Source organism: Saccopteryx bilineata, chromosome 6 (genome assembly GCF_036850765.1).
Source record: "Saccopteryx bilineata isolate mSacBil1 chromosome 6, mSacBil1_pri_phased_curated, whole genome shotgun sequence".
NCBI classification, from domain to species: Eukaryota; Metazoa; Chordata; class Mammalia; order Chiroptera; family Emballonuridae; genus Saccopteryx; species Saccopteryx bilineata.
In genome coordinates, this window is record NC_089495.1 from 167932318 (window position 1) to 167957268 (window position 24951).

At 40.8% G+C, this 24951-nt stretch overlaps 1 protein-coding gene across 2 annotated transcripts in view; it reads left to right on the forward strand.

Annotated features, from left to right (window-relative positions):
- RALGAPA2 (Ral GTPase activating protein catalytic subunit alpha 2) overlaps positions 1-24951 on the forward strand; it is a 386122-nt gene that overhangs the window by 63749 nt on the left and 297422 nt on the right. For both annotated transcript variants that reach the window (XM_066237690.1, XM_066237692.1), the window contains exon 4: positions 8386-8443. In XM_066237690.1, coding sequence (XP_066093787.1) covers positions 8386-8443 — 58 coding nt within the window. The remainder of the gene's footprint in view (positions 1-8385; positions 8444-24951) is intronic.

The following is a 24951-nucleotide window of genomic DNA, read 5'->3' on the forward strand; positions in this document are numbered from 1 at the left end:
TTTTAAGCATTTTATACCCAGGTTATTTTATTATATCTTTTTAGGATTTTTTTTTCTCTTATGTTAATCATTTTGAAGATTTACTCTATTATTACAACCACACTGACTTCGATTATATAAATATAGTTCACTGTCAGAGTATTTATACCCCTGTCTTATTTTTGGACCGTTTAATTAATATTTGCTAGAATACGAATCACTTAGTATGTTTGAAAAAGGGAGGGCTGTGGCTGATCTATAATATTTCTAGCTCTATCTTTACAGACGTATATATAGCTGGTTAGATAATTAAAAATTTTTTTTTCCTCAAAACTCTGAATTATGTTTGCTTTTATAAGTAGGTATAGTTTTCTTTAGCTTTCATCATATACTAGATTCTCATGTACGCACCTGGACTACTTTGGGATGCCTGTTTTCTGTATGTGTCTATGTTCTGGTGGCCATTCTACACGGCTTGGCCTGAAATGAGCCGTTGACCACACTGTTTTTTGGAGATTTATGTTGCAGAGAGAAAGATGGAGGTCAGGCTGAATTTTATTCCTTTGTGGATAATCTACTTTTTCTTTTTTATTATTTATATATGTATTTGTTTATTTATTTGTGAGGGGAGAGGAGAGTAAAAGAGAGAGAGCGACAGACAGAAAAGGAGAGATGAGAAGCATCAATTTGTAGTTGCAGCACTTGAGTTGTTCATTGATTACTTCTTATGCATGCCTGGACTGAGTGGCTCCAGCCAAGCCACTGACCTTTGCTCAAGCCAGTGACCTTGGGCTCAAGCCAGCAACCTAGAGCTTCAAGCCAGCGACCTTGGGCTCAAACCAGCGACCATGGGGTAATGTGTATGATCCCAAGCTCAAGCCGGTGTCCTTGGGGTTTCAAATCTGGGACCTCAGCATTTCAGGTCAGTGCTCTATCCAGTGTGCCACCACCAGTCAGGCTCTTTTTAGATTTGTGTTGGATTTTTAATTATATTTGAATTTACAACTTTCAACGTGCTACATCTAGATCTTTTTCTCTGTTTAACTTATTCAGTTGTAGGGTGGTTCCGTGATGCACATCGTCTCAGCACAGGGTTACAGTGGGGGGCCTTGCGTTGGGCTCTAGACTCATGCTTTCCATGTAATATTTTCCGATTTTCAGAATGTTACTTATTGTGTATCTGCTTCCTTTATTTTCCTAGGTCTTAAAAGATTTAGTGGAACATGAATCAGAAATTCTAAAAAATTACCCTGGTTTTATTTGAGCAAATCTGTTTCAGAAGGATTAATTTCTGTTTCGTTTTAGGAGGGTTTCCTCTTTTCCTGCGTATTCTAGGTGTGTTCTGCTTCCATGGGAGGGGCTGCCTTACCCCTGCCCCCTGCCTCTTTGCAGTTTCATCTGTGCTTTGATCACTAATTCTTCAGTGTTTTGGTTGTAGATAGGCTCCTATACCCTTTCCAGGATTTTGTTGTTTAATGAGGTTTATAAAATTTATAAAATTTGTTGATTTCTAAAATACAGGAGGGAGAAATTAGGTGTCTTTACCTTTTTGTTACATTCCATATTTCCTTTAGATGTCTTTGCCTTGTATCTTAAGTCTCTCTTTTGAAATACTTTTATTCATTTTCTCATTAGCCAAGGAAAGTATTGCCTTTGAATAAGGATCTAATTAAGCATTAAGATTTCCTGCAGTGCTTGAAAGCCCCGTTTCATTCTCAGTTATCTTTAACAAATGCTCACTCACCAGGTTCTATGTTTCTACCATGTTAGTGTGAGTACCTTCCTTAAGCGTGGGCGTTTCCTTGTGTCAGCCTGTGCACGTGAACTAAAATTAGAATTCCCATTATCTTCATTTTTTTCATTTTCATTTATTCCTCTATTGGTGCATGCACTGCTTATTACTAAACATATTGTGCCAGGCACTAAATTTTTTTTTTTTTTGATAGAATAGAAGAGAGAGATTAGAAGCATCAACCCATTGTTGCATCACTTTCGTTGTTCATTGATTGCTTCTCATGTGCCTTGACTGGGGTGGGGCTCAAGCTGAGCCAGTGACCTCTTGCTCAAGCCAGTGACCTGGGGATCATGTCAGGGATCCTCTGCTCAAGCTGGTGACCCCATGCTCAAGCCAGATAAACCTGTGCTCAAGCCAGATGAGCCCACACTCAAGCCAGTGACCTTGAGGTTTTAGGCAGGGACCTCAGGAACCTGGGCTAATGCCCCATCCAAGGTGATCTTGTGATCTTAAACCTTGGTCCTCAGCATCCCCTGTCGATGCTCTTTCCACTGCGCCCCCACTGGAGATGATACAAGATGGCTAACAGAGGGTCCCCTCTCTCAGGGAATCTAACATGTAATGGTGGAGTGAGCCCTATGCCCATCTAGCTGGGAAGTCTGCTGGTGAGGGATGTGGTGAGAGTTACAGTTGAATTCGACCCTTCTCTAAATTTTGTTTGAAATTCTCTGAATTTTGTTTGAAAGACTGAAAAGGACGTGACAGGATAGAACGGGGCTGTCCTTACTCAGTAACAACATGGCGAGTGATTAGATAGACTACTATATATTGGAAGGGAGTTCTGGTATAAGAAGAAAAGCATTATTTATTTATTTTATTTATTTGATAAAAATGTAGTCATCTTATTTTTTAAATTATGTATTTATTTATTTTAGCTCTATTTCTCTTAAATTTTAAGGTCCCAGACAAGTGTTGACACTCAGATAGAGTTCAATGAAAATATCCTGTCCATATCAGGAAGCTGAGTCATTTTTAACAAGAGATGAGTGGCGGGGCCCAAGACAGCTGAAGAATAGAGTGCCCTCTCCGTAGGCCTGTGGGAGTGGTTCATGCCACTGGGCTCTACTCCCACGGGTCCCACTGAAGCCAGTGTCCTTGCAGCACAGGCATTCACAGGGTGTTTCTTCTAAACCTAACTGCTCCCCAGTTCTCATCATAAGTTTTCTGAACATTTATCACTCAGAAGGTAACTAAGACTTCTATTTTTTTAAACGAAACTTTCTCTTTTCTCCCTTGTCAACATCTTTGCGTAGCACCTGTGTCATGCAGCTAGTTTCGGGGAGAGTTTCTTCCCTTGTCCTCCGCTTGGGGAGATAGGCCTAGTTGGTGATTGTTTCAGTGTACCTTATGAGTTAATGTGTAATGTTTTCTTCATTCTTCTCTGTCTTTTCTTTCTAAGTGGAATTGAAATCAAGTGCAAGTCTACTGGGATATGATGCAATTTGTTAATAATTTGGAAGAAATATGTTTCCCACACAAATTTACTGATGACCAGCAATTTTAAAGTACACTATAGCATCTTGTGTAAACTCCAGCTTACATTTCACATTATTCCTGCTCATGCAGTAGATTTTGAAGAAAAAATAACTGAATAATCAGTGGAAAGAAAGACAGATTCCCTGTTGTGCTGATCAGTTAGTAATACCTAATTTTGATTTCGAGTCTGCTATAATGGATTACCATATAGATGGAGCTGAGCACTGGGCATTAAACAGAACCATGTGCTTTTCAGAAAAGTAATATTTATTCACACTGTGTGGCTTTCCTGAAATTTTTATTTTACTCTCCAGTGAAACCACAAGCAAGGTGTCAGTAGCTCATACGGCATTCACAGTGGCGTCGCCTAGGTTATCGGCTATAGTGGGAATGCCGTGTTGTATTGATATTTCCTCAGTAAGGTCGGCTTCATCTGGGACTTTCTGAGGGGCAGGCTTAGCATTTGGACACAGATAGTTGTGTGGGTCTTTATTTTTATTGACCTCATAGACTTTAGTGTATAAAAATGGTCTGTACAATATTTGGATGCAAAAAGAAATTTCAGTGTGGGTGTTTTCCACCTTTGAATTGTTATGTAAGATTCTGTTTGTTTGGGAATATTCTTAGCTCTGACATTGGGCATAGCATTTCATATCTAAACATTATTGAGTTTATTTTTGAGTGTCTTTAAAGCCCATCCACTTTGTGAATCTGAAGTTCTATCTAGACGTGGTGATGGTGATAGGCTTGACAGAACAGGTTAGATGGAGACTGCTTGTATCTGATGGACAGTACCCAAGCGTCTTCGTAGATATCGTCTTGCTATATTCTTTAGTTTTCTTTATATTAAAAAAGTATGTTTTGTCTGACCAGGCAGTGGCACAGTGGGGAGAGTGTCAGACTGGGACGTGGAGTGCCCAGGTTTGAAACCTTGACGTCACTGGCTTGAGCATGGGCTTATCTGGGTTGAGTGTGGGCTCACCAGCTTGAGTGCAGAGTCATTGGCTTGAGTGTGGGATCATATATATGACCCCGTGTCGCTGCCTTGAGCCCAAAGGTCACTGGCTTGAAGCCCAAGGTTGCTGGCTTTAACAAGGGATTTATTCGCTCTGCTGGAGTCCCCTAATCAAGGCACATATGAGAAAGCAATCAGTGAACTAAGGTGCCACAATGAAAAATTGATGCTTCTCATCTCTCTCCCTTCCTGTCTGTCCCTATCTGTCCCTTTTTCTGTCTCTCTGTCATGAAAAGAAAAAGACAAATTTCTTTGTTAAATACTAAGAAACCTAAAACAAGAAAACCAATAAATATTTTAGAAAGCTGAAAAGCATGATTCAGTGCCAAATTGTTTTCCTGACTAAAGTAAAGATCTGAAGAGCAGTGGACATGCCTAGCTTTTGTTTAGTCCGAGATGAGACCCGTCCTGAATCTCTAGTCATTTTCTCTGTCTCTTCTCTAAGACATTTTAAAATTAAGTGGCAAGATGGGATCAGAAGAGGATCCTGGAATGTAGCTGGTGTGCCAAGTCCCCCTGGAGGAAAGTGAGTGAGAGAGTCGGATGCTGAGCCTGGGCCGCACTGCTGCTCAGGCGGGAGGCAGGAACAGTACGGGGACTCTGCGGACTCGGCCTCCGGCAGAGTGAGACAGCAGCCGACTGGTGAGAAACACGGTCAGCGAAGACCGTATCCCGCCCTGGGCCGCCTTCTCTGAGCACTACAGCCTCTTGGTATGATGCGAATATCCCAGTTAATCATTTGAAGATGATTGTGGCAGACATAAACACGTGCAGCTCACATCCCCCTTAAAGAGAATGTGCTGCCTAACTGGAAGGAGTGGATTAGTTTACAGCCTCCAGCTGTTAACGCCTTCAGTGTTCCAGCCACGGTCACCCTCTTATCACTGTCACCGGTCACTGACTGAGTGAAAGGCCCGCCATTTTCAGGCACTTGCGGCTCCTCTAACACGCAGGCTTTGCTCTTTGTTCCTGCAGAGCTGGCAGACATTTGTCAGCTCTGGGTGGTGGCCTGAGGCTCCTGCCCAATCCTGCTTTCTCTTCTCTTGCACAGATGTTACTCCCCAACAAATCATTACCAGGCCTAACTACTGTAGTGTCTCTTTCCCAGAGAACTCAACCTGCAACGATTATTATTCATTTGTTATCATATTGAACTAGTCTCTGTCATAAATTTTTCAGTAAAGAGAAAGTGTAAGTTAAAGAATCACAAAGCTTAGGTGAAAAGGGAGGTCATCTTTCTCTCTCTAGCCTGGAGACCTCCCAGTCCCTCTGCACATTGTCCTTATTCCGGGCTCAAGAGTTGTTTGTTGTCCCCTTTTCTCTTTTTTGCTCTGTCCCTCTCCTTCCCTCTCCGACAGCTGTCAGCCTGCTCTCATGTACGTCTGTCTCTATTTTGCTTGTAATTAGTATCACCCTAATCAATTCATTTAAAAAACAAAAACAGAAATGTTGCTCGTTTGGCCTGGCAGCAGCCTGACTGCTGAGACCCTTGGCCTTGTCCTCAGTTCCAGAGCCAGTGGTTTACTTGTGCGACCTTTTTATTGTGTTTTTGCATAACCTCTACAGTTCCCTGGATTCTTACTCCTCTCTGTCATCTTCCACTGCCCGTGGGGAGAGGTTCAGGTTTACCTTCTATGCAGGACTACTCATGTGGTTCTTAATGTGGTATTCTGAAGAGAACTGGCTTGTTTTTTTCTGATTCCTTTATAGTGTCATGGAACTTAAAACAATGCAGTTCTTACACTTAGTTTTATGTGTGTTGCCCATCTAAATTCATGTTGGTGTGCGTAAATTGGAAGATGGAGGCCTATTTTAGGTTTTTCTCCTTTGACCTGTGCACATTGTTTCTAGCGCTGCTGTACCCTCTTCATCCTACCTCCTTAGGAGAACTTCAGTGCAGGGGTCTCTGTAGGGTCTCCTCTTATCTCCTCGTTTAAGCTCTCTCCCAGAGGGATCTCATATACACACATCTTCAGCTGCTTCCTGTATCCTGTTACCATCTAAATTCTGCTTCTGCACTCCAGACCCATATATTCAATTGCCTAGAAGAACATCTCCGCTAAGATAATCCATTGACACCTCAAATTCAGGATGCCAAGAACCAAACCTGACATGCTTCAATTCTGGGATTCCTTCTACATTTGATAATCTTACATACTCAGTAAAAAGTATTTATTGAGCATATACTGAGTGCCAGTCATGTTCTAGGGGCTGGAGATACTGCAGGGAACAAGACAGAGATGTTCTTGCTCTCATGGGGTTTTACACTCTGGTGGAAGGAATATTGCCCTAGAATGAGTGAACCAACAAGGTCCTTTCAGCTAGGGCTGAGGACTGTGAAGATAGTAGAACAGGTGATGCAGAAAGCATCAGAGGTGGTAAGGAAGCGAGGCTTCTCTTGACGCACTGTTTGGTGAGGAGGTGATGTTTGTTGTGAGACCTGGATGGTCAGGTGGTGTCTGCTGTGCAAGGCTACGGGTGGAGAAGCTTCCAGACTAAGGGAAAAGTTTTTCCCATTTAAAGTTATGTTTCATGTACTCGTTTTGCCTGTTTCAAGTAGAAGGTCTTAGACATCTCTTTATTGTCAAGTGAAAACAAATTAAGTAAATACATGTGTCTTGTTACTGACCCAGGTGGAAAGTTAAGGTAATACCAAGTCAAACCAAACCAAACCCCATGCTGGCTCAAATGCAGACGGCAGTTTATTAGATGCCAAGAAATATACTTATCAGGAGATCTGAATACAATATTTTTACCCTAATCTTTCAAAATGTTAGACTGTTAGGCTAAATCAATGATTTTCAACTGGTAAGCCCTAAGAATTTTTAGAACATGCAATATCTGCCTATTTAATCAAGAGCACTGACTGCTTTTCCCTTAGATTGTCAAATAAAAAAATGTCAATAGCCAATACAATAGCCATTCATTGTGAATGAATCAAAATTATACCTATTTTTTTTTTGTCGGATCAACAAAAAATGTATTTTTTGGTGTGCCACAGAATTTTAATTAGTTACATGTGCCACAAAATGAAAATGATTAAAATTGCTGGGCAAGATAGAACCAGAATAAGGGTTTTTCATAAAAGAAAAGTATTCCCAATACCAAGAAATGTATTTTGTCCAGTTTTGGATTTTTATATTTTTAAAAAGTAGTTTCAGATAAAATAGAAGGAATCATAATACTCAAGAATCATTTGGTAAAACTTCTTCTAGAGTTAAAAAACGAACCATCTTCATTGGTTTGGGGGTTTTTTTTTGGGGGGGGGAGTGGGAAGAAGCTGCTTTATTAGCCAAATATTCTTATATATCATAAATATATTCTTTATTGTATGACCAATACAATAAAGGAGGATTCATAACTACAATTCTGAAACTTATGTTAAGCTATTAATTACCTTTAGGAACTTTTTGTCACCAGTTGCAGGTTTATTAGTCCACTGAGTTGTTTATGTCTCATCCTATTTTGTTAATCTTTCTTTCCAACTCTGTTTCTTGTCCAGAGACTGACAACAGTTGCAATCGAAATGGGCAATGAACGGTGAAAAAGAGGAAACTCGGGGAACCTGGAATTTGAGAAATTATTCTTTCAATATTTAAGCAATGGCTATGATTTAATTAAGATAAAAATTCTCATTTTAGGGTTTTTTTTTTTTTTTTTCCCTTTAAGAGGACTTAAACTTGGGACAGCACATGCAGTCCTAAGGTTATAAACAGATAGGTTCCATAGGTTTGAAAATGTTTAAGTAGTTACATGCACAGAAAGGTAAAAATAAATACTAGGTTAAAAACGTCCCTCTGAGTTGCACATAATAGGTAAATGTAGTGTTCCAACTTGCATACAAATTACACTTAAGAACAAACCAAAGGAACCTATCTTGTTTGTAACCTGAGGACTGCCTGTAATCACTTTAAAATGTTCAGGAAGCTGCATGGGGAAGTACAATAAATTCTCCCAATGGGTACAGGATAAAGTACAGTACTATGTTATTATAAATAATTTCTTTTTATTTCTGTAACATACATAACCACTACTGTGGGCCTATCATGAAAATGTGTAATTTCATTTGTAGTTTATTTTCTTTTTATATATCTTACTAATTCTTTTGTTTGTTTTATAGAAAATACTGCAGTTTCTACCCGAACGCATTTTCTTTCGATGGCATTACCAGAGTATAGGTAAGAACAATTAAATATTTTTTAAGTAATATAAATTTCCTCTATTTGAATTTTCCGTAATGTTTTATGTCATTAACACCAGCAAGATAGGTTATAGCAAGAACAATTAACAAAGATATGCTAGCTAAAACTGAGACAAGACCAACCTGGACTTTGGAGGAAAATATAAAATACTTCTGTGTTAAAGTGTGGTTTGTAGACCAGCATCCTCCTCCTCAATAGAGAGCTTGTTGAAAACTGCAGAATTCCAGGCCCCACCAGACCTACTGAGTTACAGTCTGCATTTTAACCAGAGCTGCAGGGTTTCCTCTGCAAATAAAGTTTGAGAAACATTGATCCAGATAAATTTTCTTAAGTAATTTTATGATTTTACGTAACAAACATGTTGTTCTTCAGGCTTTAATCGTTGTCTCAGAACCCTTCTGCTTGCGTGCTGTAGGAGGTGGCAGCAAGGGGGCCTGAAGCAGAGCAAGGACCACGCTATCTTTCTGTCCCACTCTTGACATCGGACAGCATTTCATCTGAATTTAATATTCACAGCACAACGGGAATAATTTCTGGTATCGATTCTGAACTCTGCCTTTTTTTTTTTTGGTATTTTTTTTGAAATGGGAAGCGGGGAGGCAGACAGACAGACAGATCCACCCGGCATGCCCACCAGGGGGCGATGCTCTGCCCATCTGGGGCATTGCTCTGTTGCAACCAGAGCCATTCTAGCGCCTGAGGCAGAGGCCATGGAGCCATCCTCAGTGCCCAGGCCAACTTTGCTCCAATGGAGCCTCAGCTGCAGGAGGGGAAGAGAGAGACAGAGAGGAAGGAGAGGGGGAGGGGTGGAGAAGCAGATGGGCGCTTCTCCTGTGTGCCCTGACCGGGAGTCAAACCCGGGACTCCTGCACGCCAGGCCAATGCTCTACCACTGAGCCAACCAGCCAGGGCTCTGCCTTCTTTTTAAAGAGTGTCTGGTTTAGTCCTTTAGTCTTGGATGACTGACACTTCCTACAGTTTTTCTTTATTGAATGATTTTATTTGAGGAGAGCATAGCCTTAACTATTTGATCATTCATTCAAATATTCATTGAGGGAGAGACATTTCAGTGCAAATTCTGGGACAAAAACAAAGGCTATCTTACCATCCTTGTATAGACAATTGCCTAGGGGGGTTAGATGAAAAAATTACATATAGTATAACAGTCACTATGTAAAAAGCAAAATGGTAGCAAAAAAGAAAGGAATAATTCTATTCAGAGGAATTGAGAAACACTTCAGGAGAGGTAATTTTATTCCGAACCTTGAAAGATGAGTGTGGAAAGGGCTTTCTAGGTGGAAAATCGCTGTGTAAAAGACACGGGACCCAAAAGAACGTGCGCAGTCGGAAGGTAATCTCAAGTTCAGAGTGTTAACTTTAATTTAGGGTTATTTATGTGAAAATGTAACTGACCCTTATATAAACTAAATTATATAAAGTTATATGTTAAAAATTTAAAGAAATTAAAGTGTATATAGTAAATACATCTAGTGAACTGAATATCTAAATTATTAAAAATAGTGGTTTGGTCTTTAAATTTTACAATACATGGTGAAGGTTTTCTTTATATTTTAGAGAGGTGATAACATTTCTGCTAGTTGATGCTTTGACCTTATATATTTAAATTAAAAATAAACAAAATCAGCTTGACCAGGCTATAGTAGCACAGAGGATAGAGCATCGGCCTGGGATGCTGAGGACCCAGGTTTGAAACCCTGAGATCATTGGCTTGAGCACAGGCTCATCTGGCTTGAGCACGGGGTTACTGGCTTGAGTGTGGGACCATAGACATGACCCTATGGTCACTGGCTTGAGCCCAAGGTTGCTGGCTTGAGCAAGGGGTCACCTGCTCTACTGTAGCCCCCCAGTCAGGGCACATAGGAGAAGCAATCAGTGAACAACTAAGGTGCTGCAATAAGAAGTTGATGTTTCTCATCTCTCTCCCTTCCTGTGTGTCTGTCCCTCTTTCTGTCTTTCTTGCTAAAACAAGCAAACAAACAAAACCAAAATCAAATGCTGTGTATAATCTAAAGGCACATCATGGGTATTTGTTATGCTCCATGGTATAGCAGGAGTGAATGACAATGAGAAATACCTGCATGCAGTATTTTTGTGTGTGTGTGTGTATGTATGTGTGTGTGTGTGTGTTTGTGTGTGTGTGTATGTATGAAAAAAAAGGGTGGTGGAAGGGAGAGAGATGAGAAGCATCAACTAGCAATTGCGGCACCTTAGTCGTTCATTGATTGTTTCTTATACATGCCTTGACTGGGGTGCTCCAGCCAAGCCAGCAACCATGGTATCATGTCTGCGATCCCACACTCAAGCAGGGGATACTGCACTTAAACTGGTGAACCTGTGCTCTGACTGGCAAACTCAGGGTTTCAAACCTGGATCCTCAGTGTCCCAGGCCGATGCTCTATCCACTGCACCACCACCTGGTCAGGCTGCATGCAGTATTTTTTAAAAATCTGTGTTAGATATAATTCTTTAATTATTTTTATGTCATTTGTATGAAAGCCATACTCAGCCCTGGCTGGTGGTTCAGTGGGTAGAGCATTGGCCTGGCAGGCCGATGTCCCAGGTTTGAAACCCAGTCAGGGCACACTTGAGAAGCGACCATCTGCTTCTCTTCTCCTCCCTTTACCCTTTCTATCTCTTCCCCTCTTGTAGCCAGTGGCTCAGTTGATTCGTCCATTGGCCCCAGGTGCTGAGGATAGCTCAGTTGGTCTGAGCATTGGCCCCAGATGGGGGTTGCCAGGTGGATCCTGGTCTGGGCGCATGTGGGAGTCTCTCTCTATCTCCCCTCCACTCACCTAAAAACAAAAAGAGAAGAAAATCATACTCATTTTCTTCAGATAGTACTTTAAAACGTCTGAAGACTAGTAGGCTTTCCTCAGAATGAATAAATTTATTAGAACTATGCATGGAAATTAATTTGCCAAATGTGTTGTGAAACTTTGAGCATCTAGTATACAGTGTGTGATACTTTAATTCTGCCTAGTTCCACATGGTTACTGTTAAAATTGCTGGTACAAGTAAGTAGTTTTTTACCCAGTTTCATAGCATCTTATCAGGAACATTGACTTCTGGATTGGGATTACGGAGAACTAGGTCTCCTGAGCCATCATAAGAGCAGGTGGTGTTTCTCTGGCTCATGTAGTAGAGTAAGCTGGCTCTCTGACACATTCAGAAGAAGCCAGTGTTACAACATGGTTGAAGTTTAACCAATTGCATATAAAATAATTCTTCTTATTGTATACTTTTAGTGCTTAAACAGGCTCTTTTTAAATAAATATGTATATATTTTTGCATGACTTATCAAACTGAGTAGAAATTGGTATTAGACAGGTCCACATCCCATTATGCTGATCTTCAAGCTATATGTGCTTTGGATTAAGAATATTCAGATTTTAGAATGGCAGTATGGGATATTGATGTACAGTGTGTATTCCACACAGTGGTAATGTCTGTACATAACACTCCCAGGGTTCTGGGCAGCACCCTGTAGCCAAGAGAGCTATTATTTCTGTAGCATAAGATATGAGCATTCATCTGTGAGCTAATCAGGTTAGTCAGGTGTTGACACCACATGAGTTCAGATCAGGTCAGTTCCTGTCCACTAATAAATTACACAGAAACCTTCAGTTTTTATAGCTTTCTGGATTTTGAAACTGCTTATAAGAGATTATGGGTTTGTAATTCTATACTTTTTTTTAAACATATTTCACTGTACCTCTTGCATTCTTCCCAGTTTATTTGGACCTGTTAAAACCAATTACTATTTGTTACTCAAAGTATTGACCAAGTTAGTTGTAGAAACTAATAAAACTATTAAGGAAAGTACAGATTTCAAAAGAAAGGAATGTGCTTTAAATCTCTTCTTAGGCCTGACCTGTGGTGGTGCAGTGGGATAAAGCGTCGACCTGGAACACTGAGGTCGCCGGTTCGAAACCTTGGGCTTGCCTGGTCAAGGCACATTTGGGAGTTGATGCTTCCTGCTCCTCCCCCTTCTCTCTCTCTCTGTCTCTCTCTCACACTCCTCTCTCTCTAAAAAAATCAATAAATAAAATATTTTTTTAAAAAAATCTCTTTTTAGCTTTGGCATCTTGATTTCTGTACAGCCTCTGAGGGTAGGGCAGGAGGTTTCTTGATAGCCAGGAGCTGACATTCTAGGTATCTACGATTCCTTCCGTTAGGGTTTTCACATTCTAGATCTCTGTATTCCTGACCTAATAGGAAGAACAGTGCTATATAAACATCTTCTAAAACTTAAATTATTATTCAACTACAGTTGACATTTAATATTATTGTATTCAGTTTCAAGTGTACAGGACAGAGGGTAGATAATCATGTACTTTACAAAGTGATCTCCGCAGTATTTCAAGTACCTACCTGGCATAGTTATTGGCTATATTCCTTAAGCTGTATTTTACATTCCTGTGACTGTTTTTGTGACTATTAATTTGTACTTCTTAATTTCTTTACCCTTTTCCACCCAGCCTCTTAATGCCTTCCACTCCGGCAATCATCAGTTTGTTCTCTACATTTGAGTCTGTTTTGTTTGTTTATATATTTTGTTCTGTAAATTCTACATATTAAATGAAATCATATGGTATCTGTTCTCTGTCTGACTTATTTCACTTAGCATAAAATCCTCTAGGTCTATTTGTGCTGTTGCGTATGGTAAAATTTTATTCTTTATTCTTTTTTATTTTTATTTTTGCATTTTTCTGAAGCTGGAAACAGGGAGAGACAGTCAGACAGACTCCCGCATGCACCCGACTGGGATCCACCCGGCACGCCCACCAGGGGGCGACGCTCTGCCCACCAGGGGGTGATGCTCTGCCCCTCCGGGGCGTCGCTCTGTCGCAACCAGAGCCACTCCAGCGCCTGGGGCAGAGGCCAAGGAGCCATCCCCAGCGCCCGGGCCATCCTTGCTCCAATGGAGCCTCGCTGCGGGAGGGGAAGAGAGAGACAGAGAGGAAAGAGAGGAGGAGGGGTGGAGAAGCAGATGGGTGCTTCTCCTGTGTGCCCTGGCCGGGAATCAAACCTGGAACCCCTTGCATGCCAGGCCGACACTCTACCACTGAACCAACCGGCCGGGCCAAATTTTATTCTTTTTTATTGCCAAGTAATATTTTTTTTATAAAAGTGTACCATGATTTTTTTTATCTGCTCATCTATAGATGGGCATTAGAGTTGTTTTCATATCTTGGCTCTTGCAAATAACACTGCGTGGACATTGGGGTGTATATATCTTTTGAATTAGTGTTTTGGGTTTCTTTAGTCATATACTCAGAAGTAGAATCACTGGGTCATAAGGCAGTTTCATTTTTAATTTGTTGGGGAACCTCCATACTATTTTACATAGTATCTGTACCAGTCTGCTTCTCACCAGCAGTGCAGGAGGGTTCTCCTTTCTTCACATCCTCACCAGCACTTGTTTGTTGACTTATTGATTATAGCTATTCTGACAGGTGTGAGGTGATATCTCATTATCTCATTGTGGTTTTAATTTACATTTTTGTGATGATTTGTGACTTAGAGCATCTTTTCCTACGTCTATTAGCCATCTCTGTGTCTTCTTTGAGGAGTGTCTATCCAGGTCTTCTAATCATTTTTAATTGGATTTATTTTGGGTTGTTGAATTGTATGAATTCTTTATAAATTTTGGCTATTAATACCTTAGTGGATGTATTATTAGCAAATATCTTCTTCCAATTAGTAGGTTACCTTTGTGTGGTTTCTTTTGCTGTGCAAAAACTTTTAGTTTGATGTGGTCCCATTTGTTTTTTTGTTTGTTTCCCTTGCCCGAGAAGATAACATCAGGAAAAAATATTTTAAGAGAGATGTCAGAGATTTTACTAGCTTTTAGGATTTTTTATGGTTTTGAATCTTACACTGAAATTTTTAATTCATTGCGATTTTATTCTTGTTTGTGATGGAAGAAGATAGTCTAGTTTTATTTTTTTTACATGCATCTTTTCAACTTTTTCCAACACCATTTATTGAATACACTGTCTTTATCCTATTCTATGTTCTTGCCTCCTCTGTCATATATTACTTGACAATTTTTTATGGGTTTATATCTGGGTGCTCCCTTCTGTTCCATTGATCTATATATGTTTTTCTGCTAGTACCATGCTGTTTTGATTACTATAGCCTTGTAGTATAGTTTTATATCAGGAAGCATGATACTTATAACTTTATTCTTTCTAAAGATTGATGTGGCTATTCAAGGTCTTCCATATAATTTTTTTGATTATTCTAGTTCTGTGAAAAACACCATTGGTATTTTCATAGGAATTGTGTTTAATCTATAGGTTGCTTTAGGTAGTATGAACATTTTAACAATGTGAATTCTTCCTATGTATGAGCACTGTATATGCATCCACTTATTTGTATTTTCTTTAGTTTCTTCAGTGTCTTATAATTTTACGAGTACAGGTCTTTTGCATCCTTGGTTAAATTTAGTCATCGGTATTTTTTGGATGTAATTGGAAATAGGATTGCTTTCTTAGTTTTTCTTTCTGAAAGTTTAGTATTGATGTATGAAAATGCAAACAATTTCTTAATATTTATTTTGTAGCCTGTTATTTTATTGAATTTCCTTGTCAGTTCTAGTTTTTTGGTCAGATATTTAGGGTTCTCTATATTTTCATGGCATCTGCAATTAATAACAATTTTGCTGCTTTCCAATTTGAATGTCTTTTATTTCTTTTTCTTGTCTAATTGCTGTGGCTAGGAATTCCAATACTATGTTGCATGTTGCATAAGAGTGGTAAAAGTTAATACTTCCTGATCTTAAGGGAAAAGCTTATAGTTTTCCCCATTACTTTCAATCTATATGTTTCTTTTGATAAATGGGTCTATTACAGACAACATATATATGATCTTGTTTTCCATTTAGTTATACTCTGTCTTTTGATTAGAATATTTAAGCCATTTACAGTTAAAGTGATTATTGATAGGTATGTATTAGTGCTTTTTTATTGTACATATTTGTTATTTTTCTTCTTAAAGAAGTCCCTTAACATTTCTTGTAATATTGGTTGGTGATAATGAACTTCTTTAGCTTTTTTTTTGCATGGGAAGCTCTTTACTTTCCTTCCATTTTAAATGATCGCATTGCTGAGTAGAATAATCTTGGTTTTAGGTCCTTGCTTTTCATCACTTTGGAATTTTTGATACCAATTCCTTCTGGCCTGCAAAGTTGTGTTGAGAAATCAGCTGACAGTTTTATGGGAGCTCCCTTGTAGGTAACTCTCCTTCTTTTGTTGTTTTTGAGATTCTCTTTTTGTTTTCAACCTTTGCCCTTTTAATTACAATGTTTCTTTGTGTGTGGCCTTTCTGGGTTTACTTTGTTTGGACTCTGCACTTCCTAGATTGTGTCTTTTTCTTTCACCCAGTTAGTGAAGTTTGCAGTAATTATTTCTTTAAATTAGTTCTCAATCCTTTGCTCTCCTCCTTTTGGTACCCCTAAAATGTGGATGTTGTTATATTTTATTTTGTCCCTGAGGTCCCTTAAGCTATTCTCTCTCTCTCTCTCTCTCTCTCTTTCTTTTTTAAAGGGAGAGGAAGGGATATATTGAAGCAGAATCCCACATGTGCCTTGACTGGGATCCACCTGGCAACCCTGTCTGGGGCCGATGCTTGAGTACTGAGGTATTTTTAGCACCTGAGGCACATGTGCTCCAATGGAGCTATCCTCAGTGCCTGGGCCACACTCGAACCAACTGAACCACTGGCTGCAGGAGGGGAAGAGGGAGAGAAGGAGGAAAGGGACGGGGTTGGGGAGGAGAAGCAGATAGTTGCTTCTCCTGTGTGCCCTGACTAGGAATTGAACCTGGGATGCCCATACGCTGGGCTGACGATCTATCCACTGAGCCACCAGCCAGGGCCTATTCTCTGTCTCTTTCTCTCACTTTTTTCCTTTTTTTGAGAGAGAGAGAGCGAAAGAGAGGGACAGATGGATAGATAGGAAGGGAGAGAGATGAGAAACATCAACTCGTAGTTGCAGCACTTTAGTTGTTCATTGATTGCTACATGTTAGGAGCTACAGAGTGATCCGTGGTTGGTAGCTCCCATGGTGGGCCTGGGTATGAATGGGAGGGGCCAGGCTGCGTCTTGATGCCAGCTACCACAAGGTCCAGGCCTTGGAAGGTCAGCAAAAGGTCCAAGGCTCCCTGCAACTCACCACTGCCTGTGTATTAGGCTCAGCCATTGGAAGAGCCTCAGGATGTATGTGAACTATGTGAAGTAGATTCACAGGGAGTCACCAGGTAAAGGCAAGTGGTCTAGCAGGTTAATACAGAGACAGTCTAGGCACAAGTGCCCATTCTGAGGCCAGTCAGAAAAGTATGCACTGAGGCCAGCTGCTACCTACCTGGGGCCTGGGGACCTTTGCAGTGGGGCGTCATCAGGGTGGAGCCAGTAGAGTTCATCAGGCTAAAGCAGAGTAATATTTGACTGTTGAAGGGAAGGCTCCACACAGGAATGGTGGTGCTCACCGAGTGTGTGGGAAGATGGCCCTTGCCCTGAAGGGACATAACTCAGCCTCTCCTTGTGTGTGTCCAGCACCCGCTGAACTCGGCCGGAACTCCCCAAGAGTTTAAGAAAGACTGTTATGTGAGCACGTGCTGGTCACCACTGACAGAGCCTATGGTTGTGCGTGACCTGGACAGGGTGGGGCCTCAGGCAGTTGCCAGAGCAGAACTAGTGGAGCTCCTCGAGCCAGTGCCCTGTGTGGCAGGGTGCCCTGATGCAGGACAGCGGTGCTGGTAGGGTGAATCGGGAAGACCGCTCTTGTGCTGCAGCCATACAACTCAGTCTCTTTTTCTGTGTCACTGGCACACCCCGAGCTTGCCCTGAATACTTCAAACAATTTTAAAGAGAGACTGCACTGTGGGCCCAGGCTGGATGCTTTTGGCAGAGCCCAGGGCTGTGTGGGTGTTGGGTAGGGCATGGCCTCTGGGAGTCATCAGGGAGGGGCCAGTGCAGTTTCTTAGGCTGATGCTGTGTGGGGAGAGTGCTTTACCCAGGAAAGCTGGCTTCCATGGGCGGTGCAGGAGAGGGACTCAAGACAGGGCCGTTGGTAGTTGTCTCTCTAGCCCTCTCCTCAAAGCCATACAGCTCAGACTCTCTCTGCACGCCTCTAGCACCCTCTCCGATACACCCTCCCTTAGCTAGACCCCAGGGTGTATGTCTATGAGTTAGATTTTGTGCATTTTCCTTCTAAGAGGATACCTGGGTTTTCAGCAACCTTTCCTTCCACCTGGGAAGGTAGAATCCCTGCTCATTTTCACTGCCAGATGTTTCTCTTCCTGGCACTGGTGCTTTGGTTTAGGGAGCCCCACATAGGGTTAAGATGCCACACTCTCAGGAGGAGCCTCTGTAGCTGAGATATTTCTCTGGATTCTTGACTACAGCACCTGGGTGCAAGGCCAGCCTGTGCCTCTGCTTCCCCTACCAGTCTCAGTGTGCTGTTTTCTGTATATCTGTAGTCTTGGGACTTGCATTCAACCCATCTGCACATACTTATCCAAGTTGATTGTTCTATAATTCAGTTGTAATTTTGATGTGGTCATGAGAAGAAGTGAGTGCAACTTTCACTTTTCTCGCTTAGATAGGTATCGATAAACTTTTACATGTCATTGCAGCTGTAGTGGCCAAGGTACTTGGAAATATATTTAGAAACTTAAAGCTTGGTTTACATACTACTGATTGAGTATGCTTCCTATCTCACACTACAAATGACAGTGTTACTAAGCATAGAAACTTAAAATAAGAACAGTATCTAAAATCTTCTGCAAGTCTTAAAAGCTCTCAGACCCTACTGGATGGCCACATTTTATCCTGAGAAGGAAGAAAGTAATTTATAACATCAATTGCCACAGTGTTGGAAGTTTACCACATCTTGTTTTGTCTGCAGCAGAGATACTTTGTTTCTTTTAAAACTCTTTTTAGAAGGAAAATGGAGTCTGTAAATTTCTCTTTGGTTACATTATTTTTCTAATTTAGAGTTGTATTTATTTATATATATTAAAAGGTAATAATTTGTAAGTGACTACTTATTTTATCATTGACCTGATTTGTCTGAACCAGTGATACTTTTTTTTTCTCTTTTTAAACAATATTTAATTTATAGTGTTGACATAGTTTCAAGTGTCCCACTCAATATAACACCCTCTACACACTGGAAATGCCTTAAGACCCAGCTATCCCACTTCTGGGAATATATCCTAAAAATCCCAGAATACTAATTCAAAAGAAGAAATGTACCCACATGTTCATTGCAGTGTTGCTTGCAATAGCCAAAATCTGGTAACAGTCCAAGTGCCATCAATGGACAAATGGATAAAAAAGCTGTGCTACATTTATGTAATGGAATACTACGTGGCTGTAAACAAAGAAGGAAATCTTACCTTTGTGGCAGCAGGGGTGGACCTGGAGAGTATTATGCTAAGTGAAATAAGCCAGGCAGAGAGAGACCAGTACCATATGATCTCATGTGTTTACGGTTTTGAAGGCTGGTTCCTTACTACAAATCACTGAATGAAGAATCATCTCTGAACTCTTCAGTTTTGCAGCCTGTAACGAGCACTGGTTCATCACACCAGACAGAGATATTGCTTCATGTCATGTTTAGAGAGTAAGAAAATAAGGGAAAGAGCTGTCACACCCTTATCAACTCTGATGCTCATCTGCTACTCAACTGTTTGTAAATTTTCATTACTGATGACAAATTGAAAAGAATTATTTATCAAATTTTTCCTCAAGTCATTTTTAGACTAGTAAATCAAGTGGATAAAAGTGGCCGCTTGAGGCTTTATCTCTGAAATAATGGAACTGATATAGAGCAAGGAGATGACAAAGAAAGGCACATCAGCAAACCAGGGATGTTCGGTTCAAGGGCAGGCTGTGGCAATGTCTCTTCATGTGCCCATGTGTCATCAGTATAGGACTCAAGTTCTATGTGTGTTTGCTTTAAGGGGGTGTACTGTTCCAAAGTTCCTGGGAAGCAGAATTTCTGTCCCAGTGAAAATACAGTGCTGCTCCTGTACTCACTAAAGCAACACCTAGTGAGTGGAAGGATCTATTTTATGCTAGAGATGTTTTATGTCAAAATGTTAAAAATAAATAACCTTAGACTTAAAAGAATAGGCTCATCTAGTGGAAAATGCATACATGTACAAATATCTCGTTTTTAGCATGAGTCATAATTGAAACTAGTTTGTTCAATTGGGGTTTCCTTATACATTATATAAACACCAAGCACATAACTATATTGCAGATTTGTTTATTACTTTTTAAGGATGTCCTTGGCTTTATGTCTTGGGCTACCCAGTGGCCTCATATTGCCTGAAATATGAATATGACCTCTGAGCAGCCTCATTTTTCAGTTTCTAGGGCTCACTGGGCTCCATCCCCTCCTCAGGAGCCCAAGTGTGACAGAAGTCAGGCCACACCACAGCTCAGTCTTTCCGCAGCGGCACAGGCTCCTCTGCTGGAGGCGCCTCCCAGCCCGGCCAGGCCACCTCCAGGGCCCTGCTGCCTCCGTGTCTGCCGGGGAGTGGGCTTCAGGCCTCCTCACTGCTCGGTGGCCTCTCCGGGTCCTCTCTGGAGCGCTTGCACCGCAGTGCTCCACATCTTTTCCTCTCCCGCCCACTTTGTCATCTTCCCTCTGGAAGCCCTCCTGGGTTAAGCAGTAGCCCTAATGCCTCAGCCTCTTGTGGGCACTTCCTTGGCACCTAAAACCTGGCTTTTCTCTGTAGCTTCTTTGTCTTCCTCAGGGTTATGCTGGTGAAGTCATGGTGTATTTTTTCTCCAAGGCCAGTTCTAGGCGTCATCACCATCTCCTCTTTGAAAACCTCTCTCCCTTGGCAGTGTCACCTTGTCCTTCCTGGTTGTGTCCATGTCTTCTGACCTTCAGCTTATTTGCCCCCTTCTTTTCTTATGCCATTGCTCTCTCCCAGTCCCTGTTCTTTATGCCATTTACCTGTCAGCCTTCCCCTCACCCTCTGAGGCCTCCTTACTCGGTTTTCTGGCTCGTCGTCATGTAGGCCTCGAGCTGACCGCAGCCTTCATACTCCAGGCTTTCACTCAGTCACTCCCAGGCTACTTGCTCTGTTTTTCTTTTTCTTTCCTTTTTTTTTTTCTAAGTGAGAGGAGGGAGATAGACTCTTGCATCACCCATACCGGGATCCACCTGGCAACCCCGGTCTGGGGCTGTTGCTTGAATCAACCGAGCTATCCTCAGCACCTAAGGCTGATGCTCGGACCAGCCGAGCCACTGGCTGTGAGATGGGAAGAGATAGAGAAGGGAGAGAGGAAGGGGTGGAGAAGCAGATGGTCACTTCTTCTGTGTGCCCTGACTGGGAATCAAACCTGGAATATCCATATGCTGGGTTGATGCTCTACCACTGAGACAACCAGCCAGGACTTTTTCTTTTTAAAAAAATATTTTTCTGCTTGACCAGGTGGCACAGTGAATAGAGCTTTAGGCTGGGATGCAGAGGACCCAGGTTTGAGCCCCAATGTTGCCAGCTTGAGTGTGGGCTCATCCGGCTTGAACACAGGCTCATTAGTTTGAGCATGAGGTCGCTGGCTTGAGCCCAAAGGTCACTGGCTTGAAGTCCAAGGTTGCTGGCTTGAGTCCAGGGTCGCTGGCTTGAGCACAGGGTCACTTGCTCTGCTGTAGGCCCCCAGTCAAGGCACATATGAGAAAGCAATCAATAAACAACTAAAGTGCCGCATCGAAGAATTGATGCTTCTCATCTCTCTCCCTTCCTGTCTGTTCCTCTCTCTCTCTATCTCTCTATCGCTAAAAAACAAACAAAAATTCATTTTTCTTTGGAATATAATTAACTTACAATAAACTACATATTTAAAATGTACATTTTTATAAGTTTTGACATAGATATATACCTGTGAAACCATTTCTACTATCAAGAAAATGAACACAGCCATCACTTATAAAAGTTTTCTCATGATCCTTTCCCATCGTTCCCCACCTTACCCCTAAGTCCCAGGCAACCACTGATCTGCTTTTTGTCACCCTAGATTGGTTTGATTTTCTAGAGTCTTACAGAATCATGCACTCTTTTTTGTTTGGCTTCTTTCACTGATAATTATTTTGTGATTCACCTGTGTTGGTACATATATTAATGGTTCATCTCTTTTCATTTCTGGGTAATACAGTATTCTATTGCATGGCTACATCATAGTTTGTTTATCTGTTGTTTATTTGTTGATAAACATTTGGGTTGTTTCTAATAACTGGATACAAGTAAAGCTTTGTGTGTATGTTTTATAAACATTTGTGTACAAGTCTTTGTGTGGGCATGTGCTTTCCTGTCTCTTGGGAATGGAAAGGCTGAATCATATAAAAGTATATTTAACTGGCAGACTATTTTCCAAAGAGGCTGCACTATTTTACAGTCTCACCAGCAGGATGAGAGTTCAGTTGCTCCACTTTCTTGGCAACACTTAGTATGATCAGTCTTTTTATTTTAGTGGTAATGGTAGCTCGTGGTTTTAATTTGCATTTCTCTAATGACTAATGATCTTGAGCATTGTCTCATGTACTATTTGCCATCAGTGTGTGGTGAAGTATATATTCAGTGGTATTGCTCATTTTCTAAATTGAGTTATTTGTTTTCTTGATATTAAAATTTGAAAGTTATTTATTCTGGATTTAAGTGCTTTATCAGATATATGACTTGGAAATATATTTTCTCCATCTCTGGCTTCTTTTATTTTCTCAGTAGTGTTCCTCAAATAGTAGTTTTTAATTTTGATGAAGTCCAATTTACCAATTTTACTTTTATGGATTGTGTGTTTGGTATCATGTCTAAGGAATCATTGTTTAACCCAGGTCACAAAGGTCTCCAGTGTTTTCTTCTAGGAGTTTTGTACTTACATGTTTCACATTTAGGGCCTTCATTCATTGGAGTCAGATTCCTCTGGACTGCTGCTCCCTGTTGTCTTTTATAGACCCTGTTGCGCCGGCCGGTCTGTCCCTGCTCCGCTGGCACCTCCAGCGGCTGACCACAGCCTTCGTCCTCCTGGTGTGTGTGGAGGACGGAGGCCTCGCACAGCGGCACCCAGAGGGTGTTTCTCCCCGGTTCTGCCCTCCCCCGGTGGTGTCCTGCCATTGCTGATTGACTGGTTTGAGGCGTGATATGTAGAGGGAGTTTTTAAAAAGTTAAAACTAAGAAAGAATTTTGTGATGTTTAATTTAGAATCAGACTATCTTTGTGAACTTGTAGCCTTAAAAAAGATTTTTAAAAGACTGTCCTTCTTTCTCAGGAGAAATTATTAAGTGTGGCAATTCTTGGAATTGAAAATGAGATAAGCAAGAAAGTAGATTGAGAAAGTATTGGTGAATTGAGAAAATATTGATGAATGTGGTTCCAGTAAAGCCAGCAAAGCAAAATTATAGAATTCGGTTTTATAAATATTTAAACTAATGTGAGTTTTAATACTTTTAGTACTTTTCAATATTGAGTTTTTTGACTTTTCAATATTTTTTCAACATTTTAACATTCTGGAGAAAGTTGACCATTAAAAAGATATAGTGGTATGTACACTTTTCCTTTCACCCCAGGCTCCAATAATGGGTCAGCTCAACACTGATATTGATTTAAAATTTTGCTATTGTTCATCACGTATTTCTTTGCATTACTTTTGATTTTTAAAACTATTTCATTAACATATTTATCACGATTACTGAGTTTTTGTTACCTCTTTAAATTTTATGGGGAACCCTTACTCTTCTCATCTTAGTCCCAGCCTTGGTGTTCTTACTGCCTTCTCAAAAGTAGCAAGATTTACATACAAAGGATATCTATAAAATACAATAAAAAATAGCCAGTAGAAGTTAGAAGTTCAGGGAATTGTTTCAGCTAGTTAGATTTTACTTATTCATTTGTTCTTTTTGCGCATGAATCAGTGTGGTGGCACCGGTAGGGCTGACGAGGTGGGAGTGGGTGTGATCATGGTGTGGATGAGTTTTCAATCAAACAGGTAAGATACAGAGAGGAACTTTTTGAAATTCAAGTGAAAAGGATTTCATAATGGTAAAGTTAGAGTAGAAAGGTCTTTGCGAAGTCATGTTCTTAAGGAATGCCTGCAGTGGCCAGGCAAGGCTCCTGTACCCCCACTGCACAAATTCGTTTTTATTTACAAAGAGTTCCTAAATGTGCTTTCTGCTTATCAGCCTCTGTTCTCAGTATTTATATATATTTACCTCATGTAAACCTCATTAACAATTCTGCAGGATAAGTACTGTTATTATCCCATTTTTCAGATGAGAAAACTCAGATAGGATGAGATTTAGTAACTAACCCAGGTTATACAGTGAGTGCAGAACCTAGGTTTGAACCCTAGTAGTCTTCCTCTTGAATCTGGCTTGTAATTGCTAAGCTGTACTGCTTCCCACGTACAGGCATTTCTGATGTCACAGAATAGAACAGATCACATAGATGCAGGTTTTCCATCGCTGCTTTAACAAATTACCGGACTAATTTCAGAATGGCATTGGCTGTTGATGGAGATGAGTCAGTAACTCTGTATGTCTGTTTGTAAAGTCTGTCCTTTTAAAATGGCATTTTTCTTTTGCCTGGATAGGGAAGAGTGGATATAGGCAGCTATGGGTAGGCCAGAAGTCAAAAATAAAAATTTGGACCTATTCCACGAAGGGAAAGGACTGACAACCCCAGTGGTCAAGTGATGACCAGAAGAAAGTGTTACTGAGAATGTGTTGCAAGATGTCTGGGAAGAGAACTGTCTGTGCAGACTTCAGCCAGAGTCTCCTGGGAGAGGGAGTGTCTGTTGGCCCTGCAGCCATCGTGAGGTCCTCATAGGCATATTGGGGCAAATGGTATGCTGAAGCAGACCAGACTTTGTCTAAGACGGCAGGAAGGTAGAGGCAAGGGCCCAGACACCAGCTTGAGGAACGTTGTGGGATAAAATAGTGCCATTGGCACAGGCACTTGAACCTTAGCTGTGAGAAAGCCCAGAAAGTCAGTGCTGGCTCTAGACCACACACTACTCGATATGGTTTGATGACGTAAGAAATGAAGGGGAGGTCACTTTAACTTCTCTAGGTTAATCACAAACCAGTAGTGATTTAGTCTGTAACCTATCACAACAATGGTGAGTTTCCAGAGAGCCCCAGTGGTAGGTATTAAAACAGTAGAGCTTCCTTCACGTAGCTAGGGATTTCGTTCTGGCACATGAATTCTTAAAGTGTATGCATTTAACTAACATACATGTATCTGGCTTTATATCTTGGTGGAGTAAATGTGATTTGATACCCATTTTTTTCTCAAAAAATTTGATTGGAAAAAAGTTTCTCTTGCCCAAGGCTTCCAATATATATATTTTTTACTTTGAAAGATTATTTCCTTTTTTGAGGTTAAAATTCCATGTAGCAACTACATATGACATTTATTTGGGGTTGCCAAGCCATCTCCCTACTA